General features: G+C 39.3%; 1 protein-coding gene across 1 annotated transcript in view; it reads left to right on the forward strand.

The window, feature by feature from the left end:
- Window positions 1-19,185, forward strand: part of LOC122656131 (aminoacyl tRNA synthase complex-interacting multifunctional protein 1) — a 49,534-nt gene that overhangs the window by 494 nt on the left and 29,855 nt on the right. Inside the window, exons 2-4 of the mRNA XM_043850582.1 lie at window positions 10,658-10,759; window positions 17,103-17,273; window positions 17,609-17,674. Coding sequence (XP_043706517.1) covers window positions 10,658-10,759; window positions 17,103-17,273; window positions 17,609-17,674 — 339 coding nt within the window. The remainder of the gene's footprint in view (window positions 1-10,657; window positions 10,760-17,102; window positions 17,274-17,608; window positions 17,675-19,185) is intronic.

Raw genomic sequence — 19,185 nt, forward strand, 5'->3', positions numbered from 1 at the left:
TTCAATTCAACAAGCCATTCTTTTATCTTCTGTCTTGTTTGAATCCAGGGCATCTGCCATCAAGGGAATCCGAGCTCATATATGGCTGTATCTCTATGGTTGAGATATCATCTTCATTGAAAGGAATTCTGAGCTTCTCTATATATTTTTCTGTATGATAATTCTGAACTTCATTGTACTAAGTGGGGCTTAGTGGGGCAATTAACAACCACTCTTGGTGGATTACTGGTTATGTCTTAAATTGTGCTATGGAGATAAAGGGCGTACCCAGTGCACGAGGCTCCCGTCATTGCGGGGTCTGGAGAGGGTCATAATGTACGCAGCCTTACCCCTGCTTTCGTAGAGAGGCTGCTTCCAGAGTCGAACCTGTGACCATATCGTGTTATGGAGATGAGACTTTCAAATAACTACACACCATTGTGATAACCCATGGAAAGTGTTTCTCATGGAAGCAGGGGAATTTCCAAACTTTGAGGAGTCTATCCAAAGCATGAGGTATGAGCCACTGTAGGTGCAGAAGCGAGAATATTGGAGTGACAAATTGGAATATACTCTATGTTTTAGAACAGTCCTACAGCATATTTTTGTACACATATACACATGCATTAAATTATGCATGCTCCTTAAGTTTCATCAATGCAAAAAATAAAATTTGGAGGACAATTACCTTCATTTTTTGACATAATACTGATTTTAAGCTTTGATATGTCCAATTTAATCAAAGTATAATAGTATAAGGACACTCCTAACTCATGGATGGAAATCCATAAAGCTTGAGGATTTTAGGCTCTCTCACTCTTAGAGCATGATTTTGAGAACTGAGAAGTGATAAAGCCATCGCAGTGGAAGTATTGGGTCCACTAAGGGTGGGAAGAGGGGACATGGTTAAATTTTGGGAGGATAGTTGATGAAGTGGTGTTTCTCTTAGACTTTTTCAAACAATGAATAATGTTTCAGAGAATGTGGTCTTAGTATATGGAAGGAATTAAGCAGAGGGCTTTGAGGAGCCTATTGCCTTATTTGTGGGGAGAGGAATGCAGGTTATTCTTGATACTATTTCCCCATGTTGTGCAAGGTGGAAAGGAACCAAGAGCCTTTGTTTATTGGTAGTCTTGAAATGTTAGAAGGCATTTCCTCTTGGCTTCTTTGGTTTAACAAGAATTTGAATAATTGGGAAGTGGATGTCCTTGATGATCTTCAATTTGAATTCCCCATAGATGCAACTGAATTATATTGGGAGGAGAGTTGGAGGCTTTGGGCTGGTTGGAAAACCAGGTATCGACTGAGTTCACTGCAATGGGTGAATATTTAGGCTTCATCGGTGAAGCATGTTCATGATTGAAGGGAAAGTGGTTCCTATCTCTTCAAAAGCACGGAAACTGATATTTTGTTAACACTTTGGTTTTTCTTTTTTTAGGGGGGGGGGGATGGGGTGGGGTGGGGGGAGTGACTTTTGAGTCCTGTTGGAAAATTATATTTTGGCCACCTTGTCATTTTGTTTCATCTATAAGAAGACCACTCGTAGAAATGATGAAGCTTCAGTCCCATCTTAATCTGGACATGAATTACAATTTGTTCGATCCTTTGAAATCTTTAAGTTTTTCCTTGGGATTGGCAGGTAAATCTGTTGGAGTTGCATGTGAAGTGTTCATTTTATCTAGCATCAATCTTTGTCGGCTTTGTTCATCCATCCAGGGTTCCATGGAGCAATGCTGAGTGGATCCAAGATTTCCTTTGGAGGTATTGAAGTTGAGCATATTCAGTGGCACTCACATATTATGGGCCTAAATAGATGATAGTCATATCCCACAATATCTTAAATATATCATGTTACAATATAAAAGTAGAGAGCTTATTAAAGTATAGAGATAGTATTGAGAGTTGGGAGAAATCTGACTTGTGTCTCTTAGACACCAGTCACCTTTATTTATAATAAGGTGATAGAAGGGACAAGTACATTGATGCCCCTAGGGTAACACAATAGAAACCCTAATGACATAAATACCCTTATACCCATATTACAACACTCCCCCTCAAGTTGGCGCATGAATTTCACACATGCCCGACTTGCATAAAATAGGATGAAAAACCTTACTACTAAGACTTTAATGAAAACATCTGCTAACTGATCACCAGTCTTCACAAAAGGTATACAAATAAGTCCTTGCTCCAATTTCTCCTTGATGAAATGTCTGTCAATCTCTATATGTTTCACCCGATCATGTTGAACTGGATTATGGGAAATACTGATGACAGATTTACTGTCACAATACAACATCATCGACATTGGAACATGAACACCCAAATCTTGGAGAAGACCCTGAAGCCAAAGTAACTCACTAATCCCATGTGCCATGGCCTTGAATTCAGCTTCAGCACTTGATCTTGCAACTACTGCCTGTTTCTTGCTCCGCCATGTAACAAGGTTGCCACCAATAAAAATACAGTACCCTGATGTGGAACGTCGATCATCTGGTGATCCAGCACAGTCAGCGTCAGTGAATGCCTCCACATGCATGTAACTATGAGGCGAAAATAGGATAGCCTTTCCTGGAGCTGATTTCAAGTATCATAAAATACGATATACTGCCTCCATATGAGAGGAATAGGTGTGCATATGCTGACTAACCAAACTAACTCCATATGCAATGTCTGGGCGAGTATGGGAGAGAGATAAATGAGACGACCTACCAATCTTTGATATCAGCCCCTATCAACTGCTTCACCATCCTTGTTCGTGAGATGAGCATTGGCCCCAAGAGGAGTGTCAACAAGCTTGCAACCCAACATTCCGGTTTCTGAAAGAAGGTCTAGAGTGTATTTTCGTTGAGAGAGAAATACCCCATGGTAGATTGAGTCACTTTAATGTCCAGCAAATATCTTAGCTTGCCTAGATCCTTGATCTCAAACTCCTTGCCCATGTATGCTTTCGAACTAGCTATCTCAATTGGATCACTCTGTGTGAACATAATGTCGTTGACATATACAATAAGAATAGTGATGTGATCACCCACAAGTCTGATAAATAGTCTAATCAACATTGCTCTGTTTGTGTCCCACGGAAACCATAGCTTTGTGAAACCGATCAAACCAGGCCCTAGGAGCATATAACGCACGTTTGAGCTTGTAGACCTTCCCTTGAGTTGCACTATTAGAGTAACCAGGAGGAATGTCCATATATACCTCTTCCTCGAGCTCACCCATGGAGGAAGGCATTCTTAACATCCAGTTGCTATAGCTCCCATCTTAGGTTAACTACACAAGAGATGATGACTTTGATGGTGTTCATTTTTGCAACTGGAGCAAAGGTCTCCTGGTAGTTGATCCCATTAGTTTGGGTAAATCCCTTGGCCACCAACCTAGCTTTGTATTTGTCCATAGTGTCATCGGCCTTTTGTTTGACTATAAATACCCATTTATACCCAACTGATCTCTTATGGGGTGGAAGAGTTACTAAATCCCACGTGTCATTTTTTCCAAGAGCCCTCATATCTTTGTTTATTGCCTCCTTCCATTTGGAATTTGATAAAGCTTCCTGCCATTTATGACGAATAGAAACAGAGGACAAAGAAGACAAGAAAGCAAGATAGGAGGGTAATAAAGAATAATATGACAAAACATGGGAGATGGGATGCTGAGTACAGGTTTTGCGTCCCTTGTGAGTAGCAATAGGTAAACTCTAAAGTAGGGTCAAGAGAAGGAATACTATTACTTAGAGGAAGGAGATTACTTGACTGAGTGTTGGATCTTGGATCAGGGGTAGGCGATTGGCCAGACATAATGGTAGTGGTGGTGTCAACTTGCATAGATGGAGCAATGGTATCATTATTACCATCACCTTGTAGCCTAGACCGAGATCGAGAAAATACTTTGAGAGGTTTTGGCTCCCTTTGAACCAAAGATTCGGTTCCAACTGTATCTGTGATCCCCTTCTCAACTGAACTTTCCTCCTTTTGGACTAATGGGCTACTATCAAGAGAACCCACCAAAGGCACATCTTCCCGTAAAGCTGGAGACTCCCACTGAAGATGTGTAACCACTGGGTAGTAAGCTTCTGTTTCATGAAATACAACATCTATGGTGACCAACACACGACGAAATGGTGGGTGGTAACACTCTTAACCCTTCTGTGTAGTAGAGTACCTAAGAAAATACACTGGAGGCCTCGTGGATCAAATTTCCCTTGAAGTTGATGATTGCGTGCAAAACACACACAACCAAAAACCTTTGGGGGAACGATAAAGGAGGAAGATCTAGTAAGCATCTCAATGGGACAACGAGACTCCAATATGCGAGATGGCATTCTGTTGTTAAGGTATGCCACCGTAAGGACTACTTCACTCCAATATTGGGCCAGTACATGCATCTCAAACATAAGTAATCTGGCCACTTCCAACAAATGTCTGTTCTTGTGTTCAACAACTCCATTCTGTGCATAGGTATCCACACAACTAGTCTTATGGGTAATCCCATGGTTAACAAGATAGGACTAAAAAGCACCATCGTCATACCCTGGCATCATATTGTGTCTTAACCAAACGATGGAATAGTTGAAAACATTGAAAAACCTCACTCTTGTGTCTCATCAAATATATCCAAGTAAGCCTAGTATGACAATTGATAAATGTAGCAAACCATCGATATCCAGTAATAGAAATACAACGGGCAGTGCTCCACACATCAGAGTGAATCAAAACAAACAAAACTAAACTTCTATAAATTGAAGTAGGATAAATACTCCTAGTTTGCTTGGCAAAGACTGAAGCATCACAAGATAAAGTGTTAGAATTACACTATTTAAATAAAGCAAGAAAAGCTATAGCTAATGTTCCCAATGGAGGATGTCCCAAACACCTGTGCCACTGGTAAATCTTAGATAATGCAGAAGTGGAATCAGTGTGATGTACTTTAGGGGAGACTTCAAAAGAGGAACCACTTGTTAAGCAGGTAGAGACCACCACTCACTTTACCACTGCCAATCGTTGCCCCTGTTCACCAAGTCCTGAAAAACATAGTATGAAGGGAAAAAGGTTACTTTGCAATTGAGATCCCTAGTAATACTACTAATCGATAAGAGGTTAGTAGAAAAGTTGGGAACATGCAAAACCGATGAAAGGGACAACATGGGGGAACACTGGATAATGCCCTTTCCTGAAATAGAGGAGAGGGAACCATCAACAACCCTAACTTTATCTTTACCTGAAGACATGGTTCTCAAACTCGGGTTTCAACCAGCCAGAAACCGAGATATGGTCGAAACCTGTGATTTTTTCGTAGCCAACTCGAGCTGGTGGTTTCGTGGCCTAGAAATGTTTTTTTTTAAGCTGATTTTTTGTATATAGCCTATTTTTGACATTCTAAACATAATGCATGAACTATTTTCACAAAACACTCAAATGGTACTTGTAGTTTTTGACCCAAGTTTACTAGTGTACGCACAATGTACTGAGAATCATAGTTGTCAAGACAGACACAATGTTTTTGTGTTTGTATTTAGAAAGCTTTGTTTTGATAGCTTTCCAACAAATCCAAGATTGCTTAAATCTGATTTATATTGAAGGAGTTATGTTTCGGTCAAAGTTAATTTGGTGTGCGAGAATGCTGTCAAAATGGCTCTGATTGAAAATAATTTTTTAGACATCAAAACAAATGAATATTTTACTGCACTTTTGGTTTTTAGCAATGATTTACCATATTAAGATTTATGAAATTTTTAGATTTGAGAAAAACCCCAGCATTTAGAAGTTGAAAATTGCACCTACCTTCGAAAATCCAATTTTTGTTCTTGAACTGGGGGGGTTGACTTTTTATCTTTTTGGAATTTGATTTTTTAACTATTTTTATTGGAGTCAAATAAGGGGTATTTGCTTATTTATGAATAATATCTTAAGTAAATGTTTTACAAATACAAAAACATTTACTTAAATGATATTAGGCATAAATAACTGTTTGTCTTGGTTTCTGTCCTGGTTTCTTGCATAAATAAATGTCTGGTCTTGGTTTTTGGCTTGGTTTCGAGCCAGGTTTCCTCAAGTTTCAATGGGCATGAGGGTCTAAACTTGCGAAATATGGGTTGTTTCGGTCGAAAATTGTCGAAACTGGTCGAAACCAGTAACTTTTTTAACTCTACCCACATCTTGTCTCGGTTTCTGGCGAAACCGAGATATCTTGATGGTTTCAACCGAGTTCTCTTTCCGTGCTTGAAGATTGGGAATACTGTGAAAAATGGGTGGAAGAACCAGTCATGTAATTTGGTGCTTTGATTCAATTATCCAAGGGACGGAGGCGACAGCATAGTACTAAAACTCGCGAAATTTCGGTCGAGATATCGAATATTTCGAGTATCTCGACCTGTCCGAAACGAAATGCAAGTCCGAAATGAAAAAATGCAATATTTCGAATATTTCGAAAATTTCGGTCATCTCGTTTCGGAAATTTCGAAAATTTCGGAAATCTCGGACATTTTTGGCATTTTACACCCACAGAAAAATACCATATTTCGACCTAGATTTCGACGAAATTTCGGTATCTCGGAAATTTCGGTCAGACCGAAACACCGAAACGAAACGAGATTTAGTACCATGGGCGACAGAAGCACAATGGTCACCAAAAGAAATACCTGAATTAGCAGAATATGGTTCAGAGGGAACTAGCATAGAAGCCAGCTGTGGCAGCAGAGGATGAGGGCTCTAACTTGGTCACCAGACAACGTAGCATTAATAATTCATCCTGTGATAAAGAGCCACCAATAGAGGTAGAAGCATCAGATAATTCAGAGTGATTGGCATGGGATTGATTAAGCTTACCACGACCTCGCCCACGAGGATTGTTGGGTCTCCCTTCCATGAAGTTTCCAGCAAAACTCCTTAGTGTGACACTCCTTTCCATAATATTCGCACTTCATAGGTTCCTTATCAGTGTTAGAATGGTCACCAGAACATGTAGAACTGCCACGGGACTGAGTGCTAGAACCAGAGTAAAGAGAAGATCTCTACTGAGTGATGGGGTGTAACATAGCAGAACAATGGCTATCTTCTGACTGAACCATAGAATAAGTTTGTTCTAGAGATGGGAATGGATAACGACTAAGGACATGGGCGCATATCTGATCAAACACCACATTTAAACCAGCCAAGAAATCATAGGCGCGAAGCTTGTCCTCACTCTTTTTGAAAGCAGTAGCATCAGTAGAACAAATAGCTTCAAAGTCATCCTAAAAGTCTAGTTCTTGCCACATACCTCTTAATTCAGAGTAATTGAGAAAGAGACATCTCCTTTTTCTTTGTCTCATGGGTCTTCTTTCTCAATTAAAAAACTTGGGCATCATTCCCCACCTGGGAATATGTATCCTTGGCTGCTGTGTCCAACAACTCAACAATTGATATCCCCGAGCAATATTAGGAGTCATCGAGTTCAAAAGAAATGACATAACGAGGGAGTTGTCAAAACTCCATTTCTTCTTAGGTGCTCCAGCGGTCGTAGGCTTCTCAGATTCACCTGTATGATACCCAGAAAACCTTCGGAATCAATGGAGAGAAAGCAGGATCTTGACCACATCAAATAATTGCTCCCATCCAGTTTGATAGAGCTAACAAGGAACGAGGGAAAGTCACCTTGGGATCCACAATTCCCCCCCTTTTGAAACACTGGATGTAGACGAAGTCTTTGTATCAGCCATGACTGAAGAACTCAAAAAAGATCATGAACCAATCTCGAGCAGGTCACCCACACATGCTATGCCAGTCACAGCAAACAAAAAACCAGATCTACTGGTTTAGATCATGGGAAAAACAAGAGAAGACTCTCCCACCCCCGGTGAGAAAGAACTCCACCGAGGGTGGAAAAAAAGTACCACAACCCTTTAGGGTTGTGGGAAGAAGGCGAGAGAGAGAAGAGGCAGGCAAGAGAGGTGAGAGGGGTGAGACTCGTGAGAGAGAGAGAGGCAAGAGTCGCGAGAGGAGAGAGAGAGAGAGAAAGAGAGAGGCAAGATCGAGCGAGAGATGGGGAGGTGGAGACGGCTAGGGTTTTGGAATTAGGGCGCTGAACCCAATGTGGATCTCTGCTCTGATACCATGTTGAGAGTTGGGAGAAATCTGACTTGTGTCTCTTAAACACCAATAACCTTTATTTATAATAAAGTGATAGAAGGTACAAGTACATTAATGCCCCTAGGGCAACAAAATAGAAACCCTAATGACATAAATACCCTTATACACCATATTACGGCAGATAGCAAATAATTTCTTCAATCTTCCATGTATGCCTGCTGTCTAGAGAGTGAATGACAATGCATCTTTTGATTCTCTTTGCTTGGAACCAAAAAGGATGAGAATACTTATTATTGTCAACTTCCTATTTTTATTAACCTAAGAAATATTTGGGATGTATTGCACTTGCTGGTTGACTTCATACTGGACATCTGTTGAGAAAAAAAAGTAACCCCTTCACAATTGCCATATCCATAGTGGAAGCGAAACTATTTTGGTGATTGGTTCATGGGATATATGTTGGGGAAAACAATGCAATGTGAAATTGCATGATTAAAGAAGCACATAAGAAAACCCTGTGATATGTGAAAGGGACAATATGGGAAAAGCTAGAAACAAGCTGGCAGACATGTGTGGTGTTATTGTAACTGGCCTTCTTGTGTGTTTCCCTTAATATTTTCTCATTTTGTACTTCATATGATGCTGTTTTGTTTTTTCTTGTTGTTACTTCAACCTTTTCCCCCTTCGTAACTATGATCAATTTGTAAACAATAAGGAAATTAGTGTTACCTGTTAAGATTATTTATAATAAAAAAGATTGGAAGATACCACTCAGACCCAAGGTTCTAAATATCCTACCGTATCAGCCGATACTAACCAATACGTATCGTTTCTTTAAGTTACTGATACAATAAGATACAGATAGGATTCACCCAAAAAAAAAGAAAAAGATACCGATATGATACCTAAAAGAAATGTAACGGGTCGATAAGTGACTCGATATGGTCATACATGATTGATAAGAATTCTAATCAAAATTTTTTTTGGGGGCAAAATCAACTTGATTCCTTGCTTTTATTGGCAAAAGAGACTCTAGGAGTGTTGATTTCATCATCATTTATGGATTAGACAGTGATGCAGATGCACTTCCTTGGACTGGTCCAAACCTGTTGGGGAACCCAGATGAAGATCAACTGGGTCCAAATTTGGGCCTTTGGATCTAGGAGAATAGATTAGATATTTTTCTGTATTAGGCTGGTCTTGTAGTTCTTTTTATTTAGTTCTGTTTTATGTGGTAGAGTTGGATTAAGTAGGAGTTATTTGGTACTTTCTTTATTTGAGATTTTACCTAGATTGCTTAGTTTCCTTTTTTAGTTGGTTTCTATTGTTATGTTTGAAGTTTTCCTTTATATTCATGTAGAAATACGTTGAAGATTGCAGAATGAGAATGAATTGAATATTGAATTGTGTGTGCCTGCATGGTGTGTTTGTGCGAACTTGCTTACCCCCATCTTTCTTCCCTGCGATCTTTTTCTCTCCTTCCATACATGCTTCATTAGTCATCTTCTTGTTCCAGGTTCAGTTTGCCCTCCCTATCTCTTTTCTTCTTTGATGTTTCTTTGCTGTTCTGTTTCTTGAGGTATATCTGGGATGAATATGCTAATTGATAGAACTAATTATATGCTCAACCTTTGAACCTGAGATTTGGATAACTGAAACCTTACTTTAGGGGGACCCAAAGTCCGAAGATTCCTTCCTCAATTGACCCCTGTGCTGTGCCTTATCTCCTCACGTTTCAAACCAGTCCTGTATCCACCGCCTGCTTCTTGAAAAATTTCCTTTGGTTTGTTGGCTGCTGTATCAAGTAACTACCACTTGGAATCAATAAGGCTTGGGGTTGAGACTCTTGCTCCAAAATTGCAGAAACATTAGAGCTCTAACGATGGAGTTCTCTCCTACAAAAAGCTACTGGTTTTGCACCTCGCTTAGGCTGGAGGTAGAAGATGATTTCTCTTACCCATTTGATTTTATCTTCTTTAACACTCATTTCAATATTGCCCCTCCCTCTCTTGTTTATTATGCCTTGCTATTAAATTGTTTTCCATTCCAACTTTGCCCCTCCCCACCTTATACATTACCTTTCCCCTTTGTTCCTTTCTCTTATAGATTAAACTCCCAACTATTTATGGAACGGTCATTACACACATCAATTAAGTAATTAGCTGGGTGGGCTCATAAGTGATCCGAATCGGGTTTTGGAATCCTGGATTGCATCAAACAGCCTGCAATCAATGATCGAAACCAGATTCGTGCAAGAACAGTTATCTATTAAAACTTTGAATTTTTTGTTTATTTGCTCAAATATTGATTTTTAGTGTTGTTTTGTTGCAATGGATCACAAATTAGGGAAAAACAACCTGAATAATTGCATCAAACTAGGTTTTTTTTTGTTTTTGTTTTTGTTTTTGCATTGCATCTAAACTCTAAGCGTTTCCATTTGTTTCTTGACCATTTCCATGTAATTTTAGCTTATCTTGTGACTCTCTGATACGATGCAATACGTCTCTTAAAATCACCCTTCCGATATGATACCCGATTCTGTTCTATCTTGGTTGATATGATGATTGGTTTCTATTTTTTTTATTGTATTTTGAAATTGATCCTTGCAGAAACGTTCTCCAAGCGAAATCATCGGGGGAAATGACCTTAAGGAGTTGTTTTCAAACATTTTGAAGGTTTCAGGAAATAGTGTTGATCTTGGAAACAAGGAGGTAACACTTTCTGCTGACTGGGTGGTTTTGTATATGATTGAATCTTCTGATTCTCAACCATCCATCATTTTTGAACTTCATGAAGTGTAAAAACCACTTGGCCAAGTTAGTTTGTGGTGTTGCTTGAAATCATCTAGTAAGTAGCTTGGAGTCTGATGTGATCCCGGGGTCCAGAAACCCTATTTGGATTCGCTGCGGGCCCATTAAAATAATAAATAACTCAAGTTTAAGAGTCTAGTGGCAATTTTGTAAATAAATGAAAGTTTATAATCGAGTGGCAGAATCGTAATTAAGGGGAATCTTATATGGGTGTTAAGAGAATAAAGGTTAGAAGACAAGAGGGGAATTATGCATTAGGGGGGAAGGATAAACTTGGAATAAGACCAAAATGGGGTCAGCTACATGGATAAACTCAGCCTTGTCCCAACTTAATGGGGTCAGCTACATGGATCCAAAGAAAATAAAGTAGGGAAAACTACTTTCTAAAAAAATGGGCCGGGGATGAAGAGAAGGGAAGAGGGGGATGGGAAATGAGATGAGAAATGAAAACTGGAAGATGACATAAGGAAAAATGAAAATAAATAGACAAAAGAAAGATAAGATGAAAGTAAGAGGAAGGAGACACAACCCAGCAATACAAGAGACTCTCAGCTAAATGGGGTTTGCTACATGAATCCTTGCCCTCCAATATGCTCTATCCAAGGTCATACTTGGTACAAGACCTAGACTAAGCATGTCCTTCCTCATAACTTTTCCTATGGTCATTTTAGGCCTGCCCCTAGCTCTTTTAGCTCCTTCAATTGGAATCATATCGCTCCTCCTTTCTGGGGCGTCCCTAGGCCACCGTTGAATATTACCATACCCCCTCAAACGACTCTCTCAGAGCTTGTCATTGATCGGGGCAACTCCCAAGTCAGCTCTAATACGTTCATTCCGTACTTTATCCCTCCTAGTTTTTCCACACATCCATCTTAACATCCTCATCTCTACTACACATAGCTTTTCGATATGACACTTCTTGACCATCCAACATTCTGCCCCGTACATCATAGCCGGTCGAACGACAGTCTTATAGAGTTTTCCTTTAAGCTTTAAGGGGATACGTCTATCACGCAACACTCCGGACACACCTCTCCACTTCATCCATCCCACTTTGATTCTCTGTGAAACATCATCTTCTATACTATCTTTATTTATTATTGATCCCAGATATCTAAAGTAGTTGCCATAGTTGTCAAGGCGTCAACTAGGCGACACCTTGGCGTCCAAGCGGCTTGGTTGACTTGGTCGCCTAGGAAGCCTTGGTCGCCTAATTGGTGTCGCCTGGAATTTGGACCCTCTCCACCGCCTTGGGTCATCGAGACGCCATGACAACTATGGTAGTCGCTTTGCAGTATATCTCTTTCCTTAATTTGCACCATGTCAGCATCGCTCATAGTGTGACTAAAATTACACCTCATATACTACTCCTTCGTTCTACTAATCTTAAAGCCTCTTGTTTCCAAGGTTGATCTCCATGGATCTAACTTAGTGCTATTCCCTTCTTTTGTCTCATCCACCAAATCGATATCATCGACAAAGAACATACACCACGGGGCCTCGTCTTGGATGCTCATGGTTAGATCATCCATGATAAGCGCAAATGGATAAGGGCTTAAGGCTGATCCCTTATGTAACCTAATCATAATTGGATTCCTTGTGCTGACCTCCCACAGATCTCACACTAGTCACCACGCCCTCATACATATCTTTAATTATATCCACATATTTACTTGACACCCCCTTCTTCAGTAGAACATGCTGGATTAAATCTCTAGGGACTCGGTCATAGGCTTTTTCCAGGTCAATAAAGACCATATGTAAGTCCTTGCTATCTCTATGTCTTTCCATTAGTCTTCTTAATAAATAGATAGCTTTTGTTGTGGATCTACCTGACATACAGCCAAATTGGTTCACTGAAATATGAGTTTGTCTTCTCAAGCGGGCTTCAATAGCCTTCTCCCAAAGTTTCATAGTGTTGCTCATAAACTTTATGCTTCTATAGATATTGCAGTTTTGGATATCACCTTTATTTTTGTAGATCGGGACTACAATGCTTCTCCTCATTCATCTGGCATCTTCCTAGTGTCCATAATCCCGTTAAACAAATTGGTTAGCCCATACACCCCATTGTCTCCTAGGATTTTCCACACTTCTATTGGAATCTCATATGGGCTTGGTGTATTGCCTGCTTTCATCTTTCTTAAGGCGTCTTTAACTTCCGCCGCACTAACCTTTCTTATTTATCTAAGACGTGTGGTGTCTTGTTGAATACTGTAGTCATCTTGGTCATTTTTACTTGATCTATCTTCATTTAGTAGATCGCAAATATACTCATCCCATCTCTTCACAATGTCCTCATCCCTTACCAACACTCTTCCATCATCACCCTTGATATACCTCCCTTGGTTGAAGTCTCTACTCTTTGTTCCACTCATCTTCGCTATCCTAGATATAGCTTTTTCCCCTTCTTTTGTGTTTAGGTTGATAAACAGATCCTCATATTTCTTCGCCCTAGCCATCCCCACAATCTTCCTAGCATCGTTTCTGGCAACAAAATACCTCTTTTTACCATGGTACTAAATCTCGTTTCGTTTTGGTGTTTCGGTCTGACCAAAATTTCCGAGATACCGAAATTTCGACAAAAATCAGTCGAAATACGGTATTTTTCTGTGGGTGTAAAATGCCAAAAATGACCAAGATTTCCGAAAATTTTGAAACGAGATGACCGAAATTTCCGAAATATTCGAAATATTGCATTTTTTCATATCGGACTTGCGTTTCGTTTCGGATAGGTCGAGATACTCGAAATATTCGATATCTCGACCGAAATTTCGCGAGTTTTAGTACTATGCTTTTTACCCTCTATTTCTTTAGTCCTTTCCCATGTCTTAAAACAATCTTTCTTGGTCTTAATGGCTGCTTGGACCTCATCGTTCCACCACCAAGTCTCCTTAGGAGCTTGACGACTATCCTTTGCCTCCCCTAGCACCCCTTTTGCAATCTTCTTAATACACGTCATCATCTCATTCCACATCGCATTGGTGCCTCCCTCAAAGTCCTACTTTCCTTGTTTGACCACGTTATCAGTAAATCTTCTTAGGGACTCCCCTTTCTCAAGCTACTACACTGGCCTCTTCTCGAGCTGTAGGTCCAAAACCGCACATGAATCTTCTTGAAGAGTTGTTTCTGTGGAATGTTTGGTGCTCGAACAAATTCAGCAGAGATAAATTTGCTTTTGCCCCGTATCAATGACTATGAATATCTGTAGAACTAGTACCGTGCAGAAGAATACCCTTCTGTCTGAAGAGAGGAGCTTTATGAACTAGTCTATTTGAGAATGATGCAAGACTAGTGGTGTGAGCTTCAACTTCATCATCATTAGGACCATCATCCTCTAAAGGATAGGGATATAAATTATCTGTATCATCATCGTCATCCTCCTCTGCAGGTTCCGTCTCTGCTACATTCATGGGACAAGTTATATGAACATTTGTTGCCGAAGTGACCCTTCTCGCTACAATGTCAGCACACAATGCTCTCCAACCAAGCATTGCCTTTGATAACCTCTTGCTTCCTTTCTTCCACACTGTGGGATTCAAGTTTCTTTTCTTCAATCCATGGTGGAGGTTTGTAAGTTGAAGGATTTTTGAGCATATATTTTAAATAACTGTACTTCTCTTCAGCTGCCTTTGCATAAGCAGCTCCACATCAACAGACCTGAAATCACTGTTGGCCAACTCTAGTTGAATCTTAGTACTCAGCCCACTGATATTGATGTAAATAAACCAATGGGATCAGAAGCCCAACACATGTATAACCCAATCCAAAGCTTATTTTCAATAAAATAAGCCCTCTAAGTGACTTATTTACACCAATTGTTCAAACAACAATTAAGTCCGAAATTGAAATTCTGCAATTATTCTTCTTCCCTTCTAGGTCACATGTAAGGTGATTTTCGCGAGAATTCTGCCCAGCCAAATCTAACCGTTAGAACCTGCTGAAATTTTGATCGAATCCTCCTCAAACCCTAAGAGATACTCGATCCAAATTTCACTATCGTCCATCCAGCCGATTATCTAAAATTATGCTTTTACCCCTCAATCCTATTTCTACTAGGATTCCTCAATAACTTTAGATTTAGTCATCTGATTTAACTATAACTTTCAGCATCTCTTCTCTCCCATATAATCGACACTCTCCTAACTTAACCCTAACATCGAACCCTAGGTCCCATCAAACCCTAACCCTAATTTTTCAATGTTCACATATTTGACCTAGCTGAATTACCCATTCAAGAACAGATCCTGGTTATTGGTTCTAGACTTCTAGTTAGTCTCATACCCATCTGGAAATTCATTAGATATATCTCAGAATCCATTGATGGTTTTGAAGTTTGCATCTGGAGGATAGCTATTGAAACTCCATAGTATAAGTTTTCACATCTCTACTACCCTGATGGAGGTTGACCAGCTTATTGAAGAGTACTTTCTCGTAATTAGGAGGGACGAACTTGTCATTCAGAATCTGCTTCATGGCCTCCCAATTAATGACAGGTACAAGTCGTTTGATAAGCCTCAAATGTAGTATGTCATCCTAGCATGAACATGCATAACCAGTAAATTTTGTGAGGATGAGCTCACACTTCTTTTTCATATGGGAAAAACTTGTAGGCGAAAATCTTCTCGACCTTAGCAAGCCAATAAAGAAAATCCTCTAGTCCTTTTTCACCAATCACCACTGAACTCTGGAACCTCAATCTTGATGCCATAGTCCCTGCCTAAAAGTTTTCGTGTAACATCTTGGGGTAGAGCCGGATCGGATTATTGTCTTTGAGTTGTATCTTTGATCTGTAAGGCAACAAACCGTGGAACTGGTGTAGACGGTCCTGTTTCATCTCGGTTTTTGGCCCTCTTCATAAAGGTAAGAATCTCAATGAGAGTGGCTTGAGTTTCTCCCATGAAGTTGTCAAGCTTGACCTCAGTATTGCTGATTCTTAACCAGTTCCTGGTATAACTTGTACAACTCGGGATTTGTGATGTGAGATTGCCTTGTCATGGTTAGTATCTGCCAAAAAATTCGGCACTGATACCAATTGATGTGATCCTGAGGTTCGGAGACCCTATTTGGATTCACTGTGGGCCCAACACAATAATAGATAGTCCAAGTTTAAGAGTCTAGTGGCGATTCTGTAAATAAATTGGGGTTTATAATAGAGTGGCAGAATTGTAATTAAGGGAATCTTATATGTGTGTTAAGAGAATAAATGTTAGAAGGACAAGAGGGGGACTTATACATGAAAGGGGAAGGATAAACTTGGAATAAGACTAAAACAAAAGGTAGGAAATAATAAAGGAGTGAAGGAGTAGTTCTGTAAATATGACAAAGGGTTTTAACTTAATAACAAGAGAGGTTGCCTTCAACCTCTCGACCGAGAGTAACCAGTGGTACTTGGTTGGGTTTCGATCAACATAACTCCCAACCATTGCTCCAAATTGGAGGAGATTTCAAAGTCAGATTCATAATTCCAGCCTCTATCAAACCTACACCAAGAATTAGACCCAACAATCAAGAATTAAGTAGAAAATATCCTTTGCAACCTAATCCGGCGGTACTTGCAAGGTCAGACCTGCAACTGGTTTAGTTACTCTGAATAGAGGAGGGTTTTGGAGGATAGTATTCTAGGGTTCTGTTTGCATATGGTAGCCCTACCTGCGACCAAAATCTCGAGTCAATTGAAATTGTATTGAATGAGTTCCAACGAACTCACTACTGATCACTTGCTGCCAGAACAGAAACTGGAAAGCCGATGAACCATAATACCAGGGGAAATAATGAAATAAAAGTGAACAGAAGAATGTAATGAGATATAGAGAGAGAGAACCAAAGAAGGATTAAAGAGATCTGACCTGAGAATAGTGAAGTTCAGGAGAGAGAATCAAACTAGAGAAAGTGAGAGACGAGAGGAAGGAGAAACCAGTAATCACAATAGGTAACCAGCAGGTAAACCCATCCGTCAACTTCAATTCAATCCAAATCTAAATAATATGATGGTTACACAAGAGTATATAAAGACTCAAACAACCGTAATCCTTATCGAAATCTAAAATAGAGTTTGATTCTAATTTGGACTCAAAACTAAAACAAACTCTTAACTCTATTTACGACTCCATCATCAATAATAATTAAAAAAATTACAAAAATAACTCAGAAGATAAGTTCTATATCCTATGCATATCTGCATCAGTCACATAATACAGTTTAAGTTTAAATCCTTACCTCAACATATGAATTTTGGGTGTAGGTGATGAAGTGGCTGGAGTTTGCAGAGAGTTTCCCTACTGATGCTGAAGCCTGCAATGAGGTTCTCAAAGGATTGAATGAAGAATTGATCCAAAGATCTGTTCTCCTGGGAAATGGACTGAAACCTACTGAAGTTGACATTTTTGTGTTTTCGGTGCTGTATTCCTTTGTGGTATGTGATGCCTTTATTTTTTTACTTACATTTAATTATTGTCGCTTTTTGACCTCTCTAAGTTTCAAGAATTGTTTGTTGCTGGGAATATTAGATTACTTAGAAACAGTTCTCGAATGGGATGACCAAACATTTGTTAGGCTGCTTACATTATCACGACTTTCAGAAGTTGTTTTCTTTCTCTATTTCAAACAACTGATTATTGCTGTGTGTATCAGATTAGATAGGGTGAGTCTAAATTCGTTAGTTTTTTTGTTTAAGAGATTTGAAGTTAGCTTAGAACTTCACATAGAGTGTACATTCTAACAGTGCTTTGAGTGTTGTTTCTTTGCCAGAGTGGCCTTTCAATCTCAGAGAGACTGAAGTTTCCACATGTGATAAGATGGATGGACTACATTCAGGTAGGTGCTGGGTTTTCCTTATTTTCATCTCATCCCCATTAGTTTGGTTTCATTGATGATGCTGTTAAGTAAGAGATCTGCATTATTGACTTATTCTTTAGGACCTCATTGTTATGAGGAACTTGAGGGTTCTTGGATGTAAGTTGTGATCTTCAAGAGAATTTATTGTTCAGTGAATTTTTTTTTTCTCAGTGCATTTACACATGGGTACAATGACTTTTGTAAAGCAGAACACTGCTGCTTTTTTCTATAAGCAGTTTTATAAAATTGCCTTCTGTAGATTCTTCTGCTTTTAGTTTATAAATAGACAAGCTTCAAGGGGCCATCACCTGGTGCAACTGTAAAAGCTTGGACTGCGGCGTGAGGAGAAGTGTTTGTGTCTGAGAGCTGCCATTTGTTTAATTTTTTTTTTGCCAAAGATTAGGATCAACTCTAGTCGATCCCTTTTGGTACCCCATGAAAGTGGACTTATACCGGGTTATGGCCTTTTTACATTGACAAAGCTTCACATGATACACTTTGTTTTTGTTCGTATGTGTGTAGAATAGATTATTGCTTGATATAATCTTTTTGTAATTTAATTTTCTGATGGCCAAGTTTTAGTTGGATCTTAAGTTTTATTCATAAGTATTTTTTTTTCCTATTTAATGTCTATTTTAGTTTGTACATAAATTTCTTTTTTCAGTAAATAGCAATTATTGATAGTAATCAAAAAAGCTTGTGGTATAGATTCCCAACTGCCAGGCCCTCTCCCCATCCCTGACCTATAGAAATAAGCTACAAAGAACAAGTACAAGTTGCAATTCCTAAAAGGATAAGATGTGTGCAAGCAAAAATTTAGGTCTAACCGTTCTGTTTCTAGCCAATAGTCTTCTTGTGATCCACTGGGCTTCTAGTGGAAGGAAGAGTTCACTTGGGAGGCAAAGTATCCGAATTGTAAATGATGTGTGTAAACCTCAATGGCACATTCTACATCAATAGGATTATGTCCTTGCTAAAGCAAGTTCTGGCCAACGCTTTTCTTGTTATTGTATAAATCAAGAGTGTGATTGAAATAAGAAGGCGGCTTTCTATGTTTTTCCTTGCCCAGGATATGCCAAACAATAAGTGATGCAGATTCATCACCAAATAGGGTTTGTTTCATTGGGAATAAGTCTAGGGTTGGGTTACATACATGTTGGACCTTTGATCCCATGGGTTTCTAATGTAATAGGCCACTTTTATGGGCCTAAAATATGGGTATATAGGTTGCATACGGGATTAGCCCAATACTTAGTTTATTTTTATGTTTTTTAATTGAACCGGTTCAAATTGGTTGCATCCAATTGGTTCAATTTAAGTGATCATGTGACTTGGTTAAGTGGTCATGTGACAACTTAAGTGGTCATGTGATGTAAGTTGGGCTGGATTAGGACTCTATAAGTCCAGCCATGTTTTGAGTCTATTTCCTTTAGTATTCTAGTTGCCTAGTCAGTTTCAGTTACCTAATAGGTTAGGGATAGGGTTAGGCC

The sequence above is a fragment of the Telopea speciosissima genome, chromosome 3, assembly GCF_018873765.1.
Source record: "Telopea speciosissima isolate NSW1024214 ecotype Mountain lineage chromosome 3, Tspe_v1, whole genome shotgun sequence".
NCBI classification, from domain to species: Eukaryota; Viridiplantae; Streptophyta; class Magnoliopsida; order Proteales; family Proteaceae; genus Telopea; species Telopea speciosissima.